This window comes from Panulirus ornatus, chromosome 5 (genome assembly GCF_036320965.1).
Source record: "Panulirus ornatus isolate Po-2019 chromosome 5, ASM3632096v1, whole genome shotgun sequence".
Classification (NCBI taxonomy): domain Eukaryota; kingdom Metazoa; phylum Arthropoda; class Malacostraca; order Decapoda; family Palinuridae; genus Panulirus; species Panulirus ornatus.
In genome coordinates this window covers 40,340,278-40,355,550 of record NC_092228.1, presented here as the reverse complement: position 1 = coordinate 40,355,550, position 15,273 = coordinate 40,340,278, and the positions used below count along the sequence as shown (strand labels likewise).

Here is a 15,273-nt window from a genome sequence, read left to right as displayed (position 1 = left end):
TAATAATAATAATAATAATAATAATAATAATAATAATAATAATAATAATCATTTGGTTTTCCCTTGTAACCCCATTATGTCTTCTCAACACTGCAGGGGCACAAGCCGGCGCACAAGACGCAGGTGACCAAAGTGCCGCCCAAGGAGGTGCAGAGAGGACAAGGATTCCAACCAACGGCGCCGCCGCCAGCCGTCTCCCCGGCCAACCCCCTCGTCACGCCCGCCACCCGGGTCCTCCTCCCGGTCACCCCGGCCATCCTCGTCAAAGCAAGCAACCAGCCCCACCCGCCGAAATCCTATGGACGTAAGCGACGCTCTCTTTCACTCCACACACAAACACACACACACACACACACTTCACGGTTTAATCCCAAAAGGAAAACGTAGTAACGCTCTTTGCTCTTGAGGAAAACGTACTAACGCTGTTTCCTCATAACGAAAACGTAGTGACGTTGTTTGCTCATAAGGAAAACGTAGTGACGTTGTTTGCCCATAAGGAAAACGTAGTAACGTTGCTTACTCATAAAGAAAACGTAGTATCGTTTGCTAAGATTTTTTTTGTTTTTGTTGTTTCCCTCTTTCCATATTTGCCTAAAAAAAAAAAGCCCTTCTCCCTTTTTACTGTCAAAATCCCTAAATTAAGGGGTGTTCTGTACCTCCACAGTCCCTTAAACCACAACCCCAAACACGATGACAATGAATGTCGCTTGCATTTCCCAGCCTCTCTGTACTCCATGCCAGTGATCCAGGCTCTTTTTTATACTTATAGAAAACGAGACCCGTTCGAGGGTTGGGCACTTTCCTAACCCCAAACTCTCAGGTCCCTCTTCGTCCACAGCACCTCCTCAGCCCACGGGCTGTCCTGGGAACTACAAGTGTATGCCACTGGTGTTCTGTGCCCCCTGCTTCCACGAGATAGAAGATAAGCCAGAGTTCTCCTGCTCCATGTATGGTGGCAGTCCTGGAGTCTGCTGTCCCGGCCAGGCCAACAGAGGTAAGTGGACATCCCACATCACCATTTTCAGACATTTATTTCATTTTTTTTTTTTTTTTCACTCGCGTTGCTCGCTAGTTTTCTGTCACCCACGACTGTCTCCCGACCACCAACCGTTTTCTGTTATCTATCACCCTTTTTTTTATGTTGTCAATGGCACACTTTACGGTTACCCACTTCCCCGGCGAATCTGAAACTAGCCATAACGATACGACCCAGGTGAGCACGGCGGTACGACTGTCCAGCACGACGGTACGATCCTTGACCTAGTCTTTGACCTGGGCCGCCAAACGCCAGCCCATTATACCCAAAGGTCGCAGAGTCGAGCTCAAAGGGGCGTACTCATCAAATACCTAATTCAACGACCAGCATTTTTTTTTTTTTTTTTGTATGACATAACGACCATCCTGACACGAGGTCATAACCACCAATTCGTGCGAACTTAATCACCCTTTACATCCCGGGTACCTCGAAACACCTGATTCCTAAAGACAGATGTTACCCCCTCCAACACCACCCTGACACGTGTTCTTCTTCTCTCCTTCAGAAAACCTGCGGCAGGTGTTCACGGAGCCTACGATCCGGGTCCCGCCCCTGAATTTCGACAAGAACATTATCAACGAGGCCGCCAGGGCTGGTCTGTGGGAAGTGGAGCGCAGGGACCGACTGGAGAGGGTGAAGTACCTGTTATGATGTTTGGGGGGGGGGGGGGGGTGATTTGTATCACGTCTCGTGTGCCTGCCTTACTCCCTGTATGTAACGACCATGGTTACCAACAACGTGTCTTAAACCTGATTGGGGGATGAGGTGGGGGGGTGGGGTGATTTGTATGATGTCTCGTGTGCCTGCCTTACTCCCTGTATGTAACGACCATGGTTACCAACTGTTTAAAGCTTCACTACAACGTGTCTTAAACCTGATTGAGGGGATGTGGGGGGGGGGGGGGGTGATTTGTATCACGTCTCGTGTGCCTGCCTTACTCCCTGTATGTAACGACCATGGTTGCCAACTGTTTACGGTCTCGTCAGAGGACTTACTCGTGAGGAGTCCACACCTCCCTGAAACGGGAAGCAGCGCAGCCTTTTGGGCTGGAGGAGTCTTCAGAGATAGGTCGTGGGCAACCCACCCTCCCCCGCCACGACTCCTTAGTAGAGATAGGTTCCTGGGTTACTTACAATGAAGTAATACCACACTTCGCGAGCCGCCATAGTAAAGTATGTCATCTCTCCCTCCTCCCGCCACAGTAAAGTGTCATCTTCCTCCTCCCGCCACAGTAAAGTGTCATCTTCCTCCTCCCGCCACAGTAAAGTATGTCATCTCTCCCTCCTCCCGCCACAGTAAAGTGTCATCCCCCTCCTCCCGCCACAGTAAAGTGTCATCTTCCTCCTCCCGCCACAGTAAAGTATGTCATCTCTCCCTCCTCCCGCCACAGTAAAGTGTCATCTTCCTCCTCCCGCCACAGTAAAGTATGTCATCTCTCCCCCCTCCCGCCACAGTAAAGTGTCATCCCCCTCCTCCCGCCACAGTAAAGTATGTCATCTCTCCCTCCTCCCGCCACAGTAAAGTATGTCATCTCTCTCTCCTCCCGCCACAGTAAAGTATGTCATCTCTCCCTCCTCCCTCCCGCCACAGACGCTGCGACAGCAAGATATCGAGGTTACGAACACCCGGATCCCAGAGTACGGCCATCTCCAGTTCTTCAAAACGTCCAGACTGGCCATGAACCTGGCCCGCGATGCTGTGGTGAACGCAGGAGCCGGAGACTTCCTCCTGTACAAGTGAGTGGTGGCCATTTTTCATTACCCACAACCACCCCGCGTCTCATTTTCTTTCCACGCGCGCCACATTTGCCTCCATGCCAGCTCGCTCATGATTTCCCCTCACGTGGATGTCATTTATTCTCACCCTAAATATTATCACATTCAATCGAGCCGTCTCTTTTTTTACCTATAAATTTTCTTGTAATTCATAACCTTATATTATTCCTTCAATCTGTATCAAAATCTATATCTTCTGACATTTCTTTACTGGTTTATTAACTGAGATTACTTAAACTGCTTTTATTTATCTCAATTTCAAACTCACTGATTTACACCGGTTCGTAACCCTCCGAGGCCAAGTTGACCCACGTGACTATTCCTTCCGCCGTTCAGGTTCCACCTGACCCCACTTCAGGCAGGGTACGGCCTGCAGCAGTTCTCCGTGAGGGACACCATCATCGCCGACACCTGCCCTGCCCCGCCACCCTGCGGCGAGAAGGAGCGGTTCTACCGCACCATAGACGGTTCTTGCAACAACCTGCAGAAAACCATGTGGGGCCAGGCTAGGACGCCCTTCCAGCGGATATCCCCGCCACAATACAGCGATGGTGGGTGCCCGCTGTATCCTCAACCAAACCCTCCCCCCAGGTTGTGATACTCCCGTTGGATTTTGCTGCTAGCGCTGGCCGGGCTAGTGGCGGGGTTGTGGCTAGTGCTAGTGAGGATAGCCATGGGTGTGTTGCTAGCGCTGGCCGGGCTAGTGGCGGGGTTGTGGCTAGTGCTAGTGAGGATAGCCATGGGTGCGTCGCTAGCGCTGGCCGGGCTAGTGCGGGGTTATTTTTGTTCATGCTAGCCAGGCTACTTGTGGGTTATTACTAGTGATGGCCAGGCTAGTAAGTTACTACTAGCGCAAGCAAGGCTAGCAGTGGATCTTTATTAGTGGTATCCAGGACAGTAAGTTGTTACTGCAAGTTCATAACCAGGCTAGTTATGAACTATTACTAGTGCTACCAGGATTGTTGTGAATCATTTACCAGTGTTTCCCAGGCTAGTGATGGGCTATTATTAATGCTAGTCAGGCTATTAATGGACTATTACTTGTGCTAGTTAGGCTATATTCCCTCAAAGGCCCAGTCCTCTGTTTATAACGCTACCTCGCTAACGCGGGAAATATATATATATATATATATATATATATATATATATATATATATATATATATATATATATATATATATATATATATATATATATATATATTATCCCTGGGGATAGGAGAGAAAGAATACTTCCCACGTATTCCCTGCGTGTCGTAGAAGGTGACTAAAAGGGGAGGGGGCTGGAAATCCTCCCCTCTCTTTTTTTTTTTTTTAATTTTCCAAAAGGAGGAACAGAAAAGGTGGCCAAGCGAGGATATTCCCTCAAAGGCTCAGTCCTCTGTTCTTAACGCTACCTCGCGAACGCGGGAAATGGCGAATAGTATAATATAATATATATATATATATATATATATATATATATATATGTATATATATATATATATATAGCGTTACACTGCTTTTGTTCTGGTGTTTAACACACTTCAAAACGGGTTCGAATCCGGCTAAACATCACCACGTCCGGGCGTGTGTGTGTGTGTGTGTGTGTGTGTGTGTCCATCCAGATAACCTTGTCACTTGCTTACGACACATCCTCCGCCTGGACCGAGCAGGTCTGATGCGGCCGAGAGTGAGCCAGAGCGGGAGGCCCCTCCCGTCCGCCAGGCTGGTCTCCATCAGCACCGTCACCGACGTGGACAACCCCAGCTCCGACCTGACCCTGGGCGTCATGCAGTGGGGCCAGTTCATCGACCACGACCTGGCGCACACGCCCATCTTCAGGCTCGGTAAGTTGGCAGACATAGAGAGAGAGAGAGAGAGAGAGAGAGAGAGAGAGAGAGAGAGAGAGAGAGAGAGAGAGAGAGAGAGAGAGAGAGAGAGAGAGAGAGAGAGAGAGACGGGGGGAGGGGAGGGGGTGGTCGCCTGGATATCCTCCCTCCTGTATTATCCCTTTCCAAAAGTCCAGGGTAGGGGGAAAGGAGGATAGTGTTAATGGCACCAATCATCTGTGCCTGTCGAATGATTCTGGCCCAGTTCAGCTGTACACTGTGTAATGCTGCAGTACACGACACATGTACACTGTAGTCCATGAGTAGAATCTTCATGCACGAAAGCTCATGCAGAATCATGCACGTTCAACGAATGCGACAGCAGATCTACCCCTTTGTGAATCTACCTCTTTGTGGTGCAAGAACGATCATGTAAGTCATCAGGCAGCGCCCAAGACTGTGGTTCAGTATGTACATCAGAGGAGATTGTACTGGATATATTCAGGATGAATGAATCAGATGGATATATAGAAATTGTGAAGGTCAAACTAAAGGGATGAAAACCTTCAAGACGACCTTTTTCTTGAGAATGAATCACGAAACTTTAGTACGATTGTGTGTGTGTGTGTGTGTGTGTGTGTGTGTGTGTGTGTGTGTGTGTGTGTCTGTGTGGGGGTTGACCTTGCCGGCAGCGTGGATGCGGATACCTTTTTATTTTCCTAAATACGCAAGCAAGAACTTTGCGCTGCTGTGTCTGCAAGCAAGGAGACCTCTGTGCTTGTGTGTGTGTGTGTGTGTGTGTGTGTGTGTAGGCATGGTGGAGGTGAAGAGACCCGAGCCATCTTGGTGCTACGGTCGTAGGCGCTTGTGTTCTGACCGGGTGATCCTACCACAGCAGCGCTCCCCCTCTTTTGTCTTGCAGCGAACGACAGCGGTATCGAGTGTTGCGACCGGGAGCGGAGAGGACTCGTGGCTTCGTCCTTCACCCATCCCGCCTGCTTCCCCATCGACGTGCCGGCAGACGACCCGTTCTTCGGCAGGTTCGGTCGCCGCTGTATGAACTTCGTCCGCTCCATGATAGCCCCGCGCACCGCTTGTAACCTGGGATATGCCGAACAGGTCCGTGTTCGGGTGTAAACACCGACCAGTGTTTTAACATCATCTCCAGCATTTACACACACACACACACACACACACACACACGTAAACACTCTCTCTCCATCATTTTATATTCTTCCTACGATCATACACGCACGTAAAGTCTCTCTCCATCATTTTATATTCTTCCTACGATCATACACACACGTAAAGTCTCTCTCCATCATTTCATATTCTTCCTACGATCATATTTTTTCATTGTGCTTCTAAATCATCGTCTTACGAGACACTTCCAGAATCTGCATAGTCTTGTACGTTCGTTGCTTCCGGATGTTTACACCGTGAATCCTCATTTAACCCTAGATATTTGCATGTGGCGGTGGGTTCCCACCTCCGCCTACATATGTAAGTTCGACTAGAGCCTTCGTAATGTAGTACCAGTGAGGGCAACGCCCTTCCTCACACACACACACACACACACATACACACACACACACACACACACACACACTCACACTCTCTCTCTCTCTCTCTTGCACCAGATGAACCAAATCACGCACTTCCTGGACGGGTCCAACATCTACGGCTCCAGCCTGGGCGAGGAGGGGGAGCTAAGGCTGTTCAGACGGGGACTCCTGAAGGTGCAGGAAGGACACCTCCTCCCGCCAGACTTCGATGCCATGGAGTGCGAGTCGGTGCGGGAAGGCTTCCCTTGCTTCAGGGCCGGTGAGATACGCCTCCCGTTCTTTCAGCTGTTGTGATGTGGTATAACATCAGGGAGGGAGGGAGGTTGTGAGGTTGTCATGGATTGTTATCCACGATCTTTCAGCTGTTGTGATGTGGTACAACACCAGGGAGGGAGAGGTTGTGAGGTTGTCATGGATTGTTATCCACGATCTTTCAGCTGTTGTGATGTGGTACAACACCAGCGAGGGAGGTTGTGAGGTTGTCATGGGCTGTTATCCACGAAGGGTAGTTTCGCTATAAGTTGTTCCAAAGTTACGATGTTTCCATGACGGGCGTTTCACTATGAGGTGTTCCAATGCTTCACCGTTTCGTCGCCGTCCTTCGTTATACACTCTCTCGTTACACGTCGTTTCGTAAGTCAATACACGTCCCCTCCTCTCGCGCAGGTGACAACCGGGTGAACGAGCAGGTGGACCTGGCTGTCATCCACACGGTGTGGGTGAGGATGCACAACAGGGTGGCTCTGGAACTGGGTCGACTCAACCCGCAGTGGTCCGACGAAACCATCTACCAGGAGGCGAGGAGGATAGTGGTGGCTATGTACCAACACATCGTCTACAACGAATGGCTGCCGCTCATCCTCGGTCAGTTATCATGGTATTATAATAACCACACCACCAGTTGTAGTACTACTACGAGTAGTAGAAGTAGTAGTAGCAGTATCTATAACACTACTTGTAATAGTAACAGCAGTAGTAGTAGTAGTAATAGCAGTAGATGTAGTAATAGTAATAGTAGTAGTAGTAGTAGTAGTAGTAGCAGCAGATGTAGTAACAGTAATAGCAGTAGTAGTAGTAGTAGTAGTAGTAGTAGTAGTAGTAGTAGTAGTAGTAGTAGTAGTAGTAGTAGTAACAGTAGTAGATGTAGTAATAGTAATAGCAGTAGTAGTAGTAGTAGTAGTAGTAGTAGTAGTAGCAGTAGATGTAGTAATAGTAATAGCAGTAGATGTAGTAACAGCAGTAGTAGCAGAAGCAGCAGCAGTTCTTCTACTACCACTATCACTAGTAGAAGTAGTAATAATAGCAGTAGTTGTAGTAACAGTAGTAGTAGATGCATTAAAATGCGATGAGCGCTACGCGCAAGCTCTTGCTTCATATGGCAATATCAAACTCTCGTCATACGAGCTGCCTCATTTCGTCAGTCTCTCTGTCTCTCTCTGTGTCACCACAAGGAGTCTCTCTCTCTCTGGGCAGGCAAGGAATACATGGCAGAAAATGGGTTGTTGCCCCGACGTCAAGGCTTCTCCCGTGACTACGACAGCGGCCTCAACCCCGCCCTCTTCAACGAGTTCGCCACCGCCGCCTTCCGCTTCGGCCACACCCTCGTCCAGGGAATGCTCCAGTAAGTGCTCTAACCCCATCACATCCTCCGGTGAGCAGGCCTATATCCTCTCATCCCACCACCACCCGTTTTTTAAATCATGCGCCATACTTAATATCCTCTCATCACACCACCACCCACCCCCCGTTTTTTATAATCATGCGCCATACGAACCCAGACATCAAACAGCCCCGTTCATGTCTGTGTTGACCTACATTCCGTACCTGACCTGACCTGACCTGACCTCTCCCGTCACACAGGCTGGTAGGCAAGAAGGGCCGACACATAAAGACGCTGGATCTTCCCGAACAATTCAACAACCCGAGGCTGGTGTACACACCGGGCAAGCTCGAGCAGTTCCTCAGGGGCCTGAGCACCCAACCCGCACAGAAGGTTGACAACTTCGTCTCCCAGGCTCTCACTAACAGGCTCTTCGAGGTGAGGGCGTCCGTACGCGCTTCACATTTTCCTCAGTGTAAATCCTTCTTCCTTGCTCCTCCCATTCAGGGGAGAACTAGGAATGTGGGTGCCCGTAAACTGGCCATTTGTCCACCCCGACAACCCTCTACTGTACACAGGTTTAATACAGGTGAAATTATTTACAGTTAACTCTGCCGATTTTTGGCGTCCTAGGATTATTCCTGAGATGTAGTGTACGATGCCTGGTGTTCATTGTTGTTGCTGCTACATGATGTGTGTTTGTGAAGTATGTATACACATTAATGTATACAAGTGTTGTTTGCAAACCTTTACGCATGTAAAGTGTTGTATGTACGCATATGTATATGTATGCTGTGAGTGTAATGGCGGAGTTTGTCCATGCGTCATGCCTGACGTGTACGCCTATGCGTCACGCCTGAACGTGTGCGTCCATGCGTCACGCCTGACGTGTACGTCCATGCGTCACGCCTGAACGTGTATGTCCATGCGTCACGCCTGGCGTGTACGTCCATGCGTCACACCTGAACGTGTGCGTCCATGCGTCACGCCTGACGTGTACGTCCATGCGTCACGCCTGACGTGTACGTCCATGCGTCACGCCTGAACGTGTGCGTCCATGCGTCACACCTGGCCATCATGTCCACGATTTTTCAGACGCCGGAGATGCCCTTTGGGATGGACCTGGTCGCCCTGAACATCCAGCGGGGGCGAGACCACGCCATCGCCCCTTACAACACCCTTAGGGCGGCCTGTGGCCTGCCCAGGGCGAAGACCTTCGAGGACCTACTGGACGTTATGCCTCGAGAGGTAAGTCTTCGGTCGAGGTCCCCTTCGACGCTACTCAAGTGCGAGATACAGAAAGAGAGAAGAGAGAGAGAGAGAGAGAGAGAGAGAGAGAGAGAGAGAGAGAGAGAGAGAGAGAGAGAGAGAGAGGTCTACTTACCCATCTACTGAGGGAGTACTGTCCTCCCCTCTCCCAACACACAGGTGGGAAGTGTACTTTCACAGACTTTACTCCCCGGTGAGGCTACTAACCTCCCCTCTCCACACACACAGGTGGTGAGGGCGTTCCAGCAGGTGTACGAGAGTGTGGACGACATTGACGCCTTCATAGCCGGCATCTCCGAGAGGAACGCCCCTGGCTCTATCCTCGGCCCCACCTTCAGGTAAACCGCACCAGCAGGAGGAAGCCAGCAGCGACGGCGGCTATGTTCGAGGGCAGGTTAAAGGGGGCGTTGTGTCACGCGGGAAAGCTGCCAGAGAGAGAGAGAGAGAGAGAGAGAGAGAGAGAGAGAGAGAGAGAGAGAGAGAGAGAGAGAGAGAGAGAGAGAGAGAGAGAGAGAGAGATCAAGTTACACGGAGACCCAAAAGGTCCAAGAAGCCAGGTGGTCTGGCCTTAACACTATTGAGAGAGAGAGAGAGAGAGAGAGAGAGAGAGAGAGAGAGAGAGAGAGAGAGAGAGAGAGAGAGAGAGAGAGAGAGAGAGAGAGAGAGAGAGAGAGAGAGAGAGAGATACGTGGTGCCATGCGCACAGACCCCACCCTGTCCGTCCCTCTGACGCATCATCTCCCCCCACCCCACAGGTGCATCGTGGGGGACCAGTTCACCCGGCTGAAGCGGGGCGACCGATTCTTCTACGACCTCGCCGACATGCCGACCTCCTTCAGCGAAGGTAAACAAATCAACACAATCCTTATAAAAACCCTTCCTGAACCTAGAGATAAATAAAAGACTAATAATGACGATAAACATATTTGATAAGTGAATAAGTGACTCCAAGACGGAGCGATGCACGAGACCTGTCAATTCTTCCTTCCCCACAGGTCAACTTAATGAGATCCGCAAGATATCCTGGGCCAGAGTCCTGTGTGCCACCAGCGACATTGGATACGTCCAGCCCCTCGCCCTCCGCCAACCTCGGGGACTGTGAGTCGCCTCCAACAGTGTCTTACCATCCTAACAACCCAGTGTTTTACCATCATAACAACCCTGTCTTCATCTATCGTGCTGTCCCGCAATTTCCTTTTTTTTTTTTTTTACACGCTTGCTGGTCCACTTATCCACCTGTCCGATATAATCCAAGTTCTCTCGTGGACCTGAGGGTAGCAAGTGGATTAGAAATCCCTCATGGCAAATATATCCAGACTTTTATAACACAATAAGTTGTTGTTGTTGTTGTTGTTGTTGTTGTGTGTGTGTGTGTGTGTGTGTGTGTGTGTGTGTGTGTGTGTAGCAGTAGTGAGGAATTAGCCTTGTGCTTTCCCTTCGGCAGGAACCAACGGGTGAGATGCGACAGCCCAGCCATACCCGAACCCGAACTCTTTCTATGGAGGTCCTCCCCGAAGTAGGACCTCGAGAGTAACGCCTGCCGTCCATATCAAGAACTTGTTGTTAAGACTCCATCCTTCAAGTAGCACTCCAGGTGGCTAGCGCCCGCCAAACACGACCTCAAGACAATATCAATCTATATATACGTATTGTTCTCCACGCGCCCAATATCATCATCGTCTCGTAAGCCTCCTTTACAGTTGGCGATGCGTCCCTTGAATTACGACGGTCCGACCCATGGGTAGTAATACGACGGTCCATGTGACGTTATCATTACGACGACTTACCCCTGAAGTACGACGGAATCTTAAGGGTTAAGGGTCAAGTCAAAGTCGGGGACCTAATACTCAAGGGTCGTACCGTCGTGCTCGGCCACATAATCCCTTCCCTCCTCCGTCCCAAATGTTCTTCATCCGACCCATATCCCAACTCGCAAGTCCCGCCTGGGACACCAAACGCTGTATAAAGCTTTCTTTCTCAGTCTTAAACCCCAGACGTCCCAAACATATCCGTACAACCCCGGAATATCAACCACCTGTAAGCATGTGCTTCAAACTACCGCAAAATCTCCCAATGACACGTGCGAGGGCGTGTTAATCACCTGCCCGCCTATTACGAGCACTGTATAAGCAAGGAGGGAAAGTCCAGCCCTATAACACACATATATACCTGTGCCTACCCACGTTTTCTCTGCATGTGTGGCCCCTTACCTTAAGCTCGAATGAGGGGAAATTCATACAAATATACTTTTTTTTCTTGTAAAGTAAGCTACATTCAACCTCTCACCAACATCCAGACTTGCCAGCCAGGGGAAAAAAAAGGAAAAAAAAAAGCGGGAGGTTGGTCACAAAAAAAATAAAGCGGGAGGTTGGTCACACACAAAAAAAAGCGGGAGGTTGGTCACAAAAAAAAAATAAAGCGGGAGGTTGGTCACACACAAAAAAAAGCGGGAGGTTGGTCACTGCTCAGAGCAACAGGAATAGTCGAAGAGAGGCCATGGCATTAGAGTGAATGACACGCACAGCCTTGGTACAAATGAAACGGAAGCCATTAACGGAATCAGAAGGCATGAACACTATATAAGTCCAGTCGAACTCTCGCTCCGACAACCAGACCCTCCTCCAGCGCACGGCAGAACGACCCTTACGCATGCTGGCGTGACCTCTGACCTTTCATAGGGTTAAAGGCCAGGCCATCATACCCGTGGCTCGTGACCATCGTGATCAAGTATTCAAAAAAAAAAAATTATAATGCTAATGAACGCTAAGTTTAGACTGGTCTCCAACAAACTGTGTTGAAAAGGAAAATAATCGGCCTGCTTACGCGAAAGCAATATACGCATGCATCAATAACATACGCAGTTCCCCCATAACTCGTAAATCCAGTGCTATTGGCACTTTCATCACTTCATTACGTTTGCTTTCGACCGTTCATCGCTTGGAGAGCCAAATGACATCGTTCAAACTACAGAGATGTTCTCTGTTCTCCATCAAGCAGTATCAAGCTATCGTATATATCTCGTAAGCACCTCATGTTATGAACATGTTACGCGAACACTGAAATACGTTCTTAACCACAGGGGTACGAGGGTGCGACCCTTGAGCACGACGGTACTACCCCGGGGGCGTCCAGCCCACACCCTGACGGATCAACAGGTCAAAGGTCACGCCGTCCATATCCCCGAGGTCGTCCCGCTGTACTCATGGATGATACCATCTTGCTCAAGTGGTTGGCCACTTCTCGGTGTTACCAGACCCCGCCTTTGGCGAGGCTGTGTCACTGCGAGTACAGGCCGCGTCAAAGATACTCTCTCACTCTTTAGGAGTCTACATTATCCTGCTACTGGAAGCAGCGCAGCTTTGGGCTGCAGAAGCCCTTTGAAAGGCCCTGGATAACTCCAAGGCTCTTTCATAGAAATCATTCCTAGGGAATTATATATATATATATATATATATATATATATATATATATATATATATATATATATATATATATATATATATGTATATATATTTTTTTTTTTCTTTTAAACTATTTGCCATTTCCCGCGTTAGCGAGGTAGCGTTAGGAACAGAGGACTGGGCCTTTTTTGGAATATCCTCACCTGGCCCCCTCTGTTCCTTCTTTTGGAAAATTTAAAAAAAAAGAGAGGGGAGGATTTCCAGCCCCCCGCTCCCTCCCCTTTTAGTCGCCTTCTACGACACGCAGGGAATACGTGGGAAGTATTCTTAATCCCCTATCCCCAGGGATATATATATATATAATAATATATATATATATATATATATATATATATATATATATATATATATATATATATATATATATATATATATATTATCCCTGGGGATAGGGGAGAAAGCATTCTTCCCACGTATTCCCTGCGTGTCGTAGAAGGCGACTAAAAGGGAAGGGAGCGGGGGGCTGGAAATCCTCCCCTCTCGTTTTTTCATTTTCCAAAAGAAGGAACAGAGAAAGGGGCCAAGTGAGGATGTTCCCTCAAAGGCTCAGCCCTCTGTTCTTAACGCTACCTTGCTAATGCGGGAAATAGCGAATAGTATAATATATATATATATATATATATATATATATATATATATATATATATATATATATATATATATATATATATATATATATATATATATTGTAAGTCCACGGGGAAAATGAAACACGATTAAGTTCCCAAATGCACTTTCGTGTAATAATCACATCATCAGGGGAGACACAAGAGTGAAATATAAGTCAGTTGATATACAACGAAGAGACGAAGCTAGGACGCCATTTGGTAAACATGCGATTGTCCATGTTTACCAAATGGCGTCCTAGCTACGTCTCTTCGTTGTATATCAACTGACTTATATCTCTCTCGTGTGTCTCCCCTAATGATGTGATTATTGCACGACAGTGCACTTGGCAACTTACCGTGTTTCATTTTCCCCGTGGACTCATAGGATTATACTTGATCACACGCAAAATTGTGATCCTTTCCAATATATATATATATATATATATATATATATATATATATATATATATATATATATATATATATATATATATATATATAAAATGTGAATGATCTAAATCATCTAACATCTGTGCATAAGACGAGACACAAAGACTATGTCATATAAACCTTAAGCCATTATTATAACCAGATTTTGCCTTATTTGTGTTTTACACATAACCCGAACAACCCTCTCTTTAGCTCAGTCCTGTATAGCCATATGTCTAGAGATTGTTAAGAAATATACATATATATTTCATCACAAATTAATAAGAGTAATAAATGTATATAATGTATATATTTATTACAACACAGGAGTCTAAACAACGACTCTTGGTAAAAATAAAAGCGTTTACGGAGAAAAAAAAAGGGCCTTTTATTGTCCAGATCCAGAATGTACATACAAGATGAGCTGTACACCAGCTCCATATACTGTATTGTGGGGCTGTTCTACTCTTGTGGGGGTGGGGGGCCCCCCCTAATCTCTCGAACCATCATTTAACATTTAATCAACCTTTCTAAGCATCTGTATGTGCTCCACAATCAATAGGTCGTCATTCATTGTTTACTTCATTCATTAATTACCATCACACTCTTACAATTACATAAGATGGGGTCCCGTACAGCACAAACTGGTAGTTCAACACTCGTCCAAAGACATTACTTCGCCAGCGGACAGTGTTGATAAGTTCTGGCCATGAGTAGGACGGTTGGCAGGCCTGGCGGTCAGCGACGACAGCACTCCTAGGCAGGGGTAGAAGGGTTGGCAGGCCTGGTCCACGTTGCCACAACAGAGCAACGTAACCAACGCGAACGCCAAAGAAAATCTATAACGGTATTGGCAACGCTACGCAGCTTGTCATCCTGCAAACCGCTTGATCATCCATACCAAACTGTCATTTTTCTACGACTAAAAAAAAAAAACAAAAAAAAAAAAATCATACCAATACATAAATACATGCGAGAAAGCTACGGCAGAGGACCCAGAACAACGCTGGGCTGCCTAGCAACGACCAACACCTGGACACCTTCACCACGAAGCAAGACGTCGGCGCAAACCACCCCAATTCCTACATTCGCGACACTGAATCCTCCGCATCACCCCCCCCCCCCCCTTACGCTTCAGCATCCTCGACTCACAGCTCCCCCCCCCCCACCTCCCAACAAATAAGACGCAGACAACACACATACACAATGACATAACCAGACAAGCGCAAAGCGATCTCGCCCCCACCCACCCCCCTCACAACCCAGTCTTACATTCCAGCCCACCAAGATATAAACAAACCCCCATCAGAAACCACACTCGCCAGACAAAAACGAGTCACATTCTCCCGTCTACGATCTACGTCTACATAACCCATCCCAAGACCAACCCACCCCCCCACACACACCACACCCACTCAAACCCACGATGCAACTGCCACACCGGAGACACCGAACGCTTGCCACCCAACTGCCCAGCCAACTCCCCACAAGGACACGCCAACATCGCGATATCGGCTGAGGTATGTATGGTCCCGCCCGGTGGACGTGGCCGACGACCTGAGCGCTGCGGGCGTTTCATTAAGACACAAGGGACTCTTGGAGCAGGAAGTACAAGTATATACATAAATAAATAAATAAATAAATAAATATATATATATATATATATATATATATATATATATATATATATATATATATATATATATATATATATATATAT

General features: G+C 47.8%; 1 protein-coding gene across 1 annotated transcript in view; it reads left to right on the top strand.

Moving 5' to 3' along the window:
- LOC139748808 (salivary peroxidase/catechol oxidase-like) overlaps nucleotides 1-11,415 on the top strand; it is a 53,279-nt gene extending 41,864 nt beyond the window's left edge. Inside the window, exons 5-20 of the mRNA XM_071662239.1 lie at nucleotides 97-304; nucleotides 839-994; nucleotides 1,542-1,669; nucleotides 2,627-2,772; nucleotides 3,148-3,362; nucleotides 4,466-4,639; nucleotides 5,544-5,740; nucleotides 6,262-6,445; nucleotides 6,853-7,050; nucleotides 7,660-7,807; nucleotides 8,047-8,224; nucleotides 8,882-9,034; nucleotides 9,284-9,393; nucleotides 9,811-9,899; nucleotides 10,051-10,153; nucleotides 10,500-11,415. Coding sequence (XP_071518340.1) covers nucleotides 97-304; nucleotides 839-994; nucleotides 1,542-1,669; nucleotides 2,627-2,772; nucleotides 3,148-3,362; nucleotides 4,466-4,639; nucleotides 5,544-5,740; nucleotides 6,262-6,445; nucleotides 6,853-7,050; nucleotides 7,660-7,807; nucleotides 8,047-8,224; nucleotides 8,882-9,034; nucleotides 9,284-9,393; nucleotides 9,811-9,899; nucleotides 10,051-10,153; nucleotides 10,500-10,575 — 2,463 coding nt within the window. The 3' untranslated portion in view covers nucleotides 10,576-11,415. The remainder of the gene's footprint in view (nucleotides 1-96; nucleotides 305-838; nucleotides 995-1,541; nucleotides 1,670-2,626; nucleotides 2,773-3,147; nucleotides 3,363-4,465; nucleotides 4,640-5,543; nucleotides 5,741-6,261; nucleotides 6,446-6,852; nucleotides 7,051-7,659; nucleotides 7,808-8,046; nucleotides 8,225-8,881; nucleotides 9,035-9,283; nucleotides 9,394-9,810; nucleotides 9,900-10,050; nucleotides 10,154-10,499) is intronic.
- The last annotated feature ends 3,858 nt before the right edge of the window (nucleotides 11,416-15,273 follow it).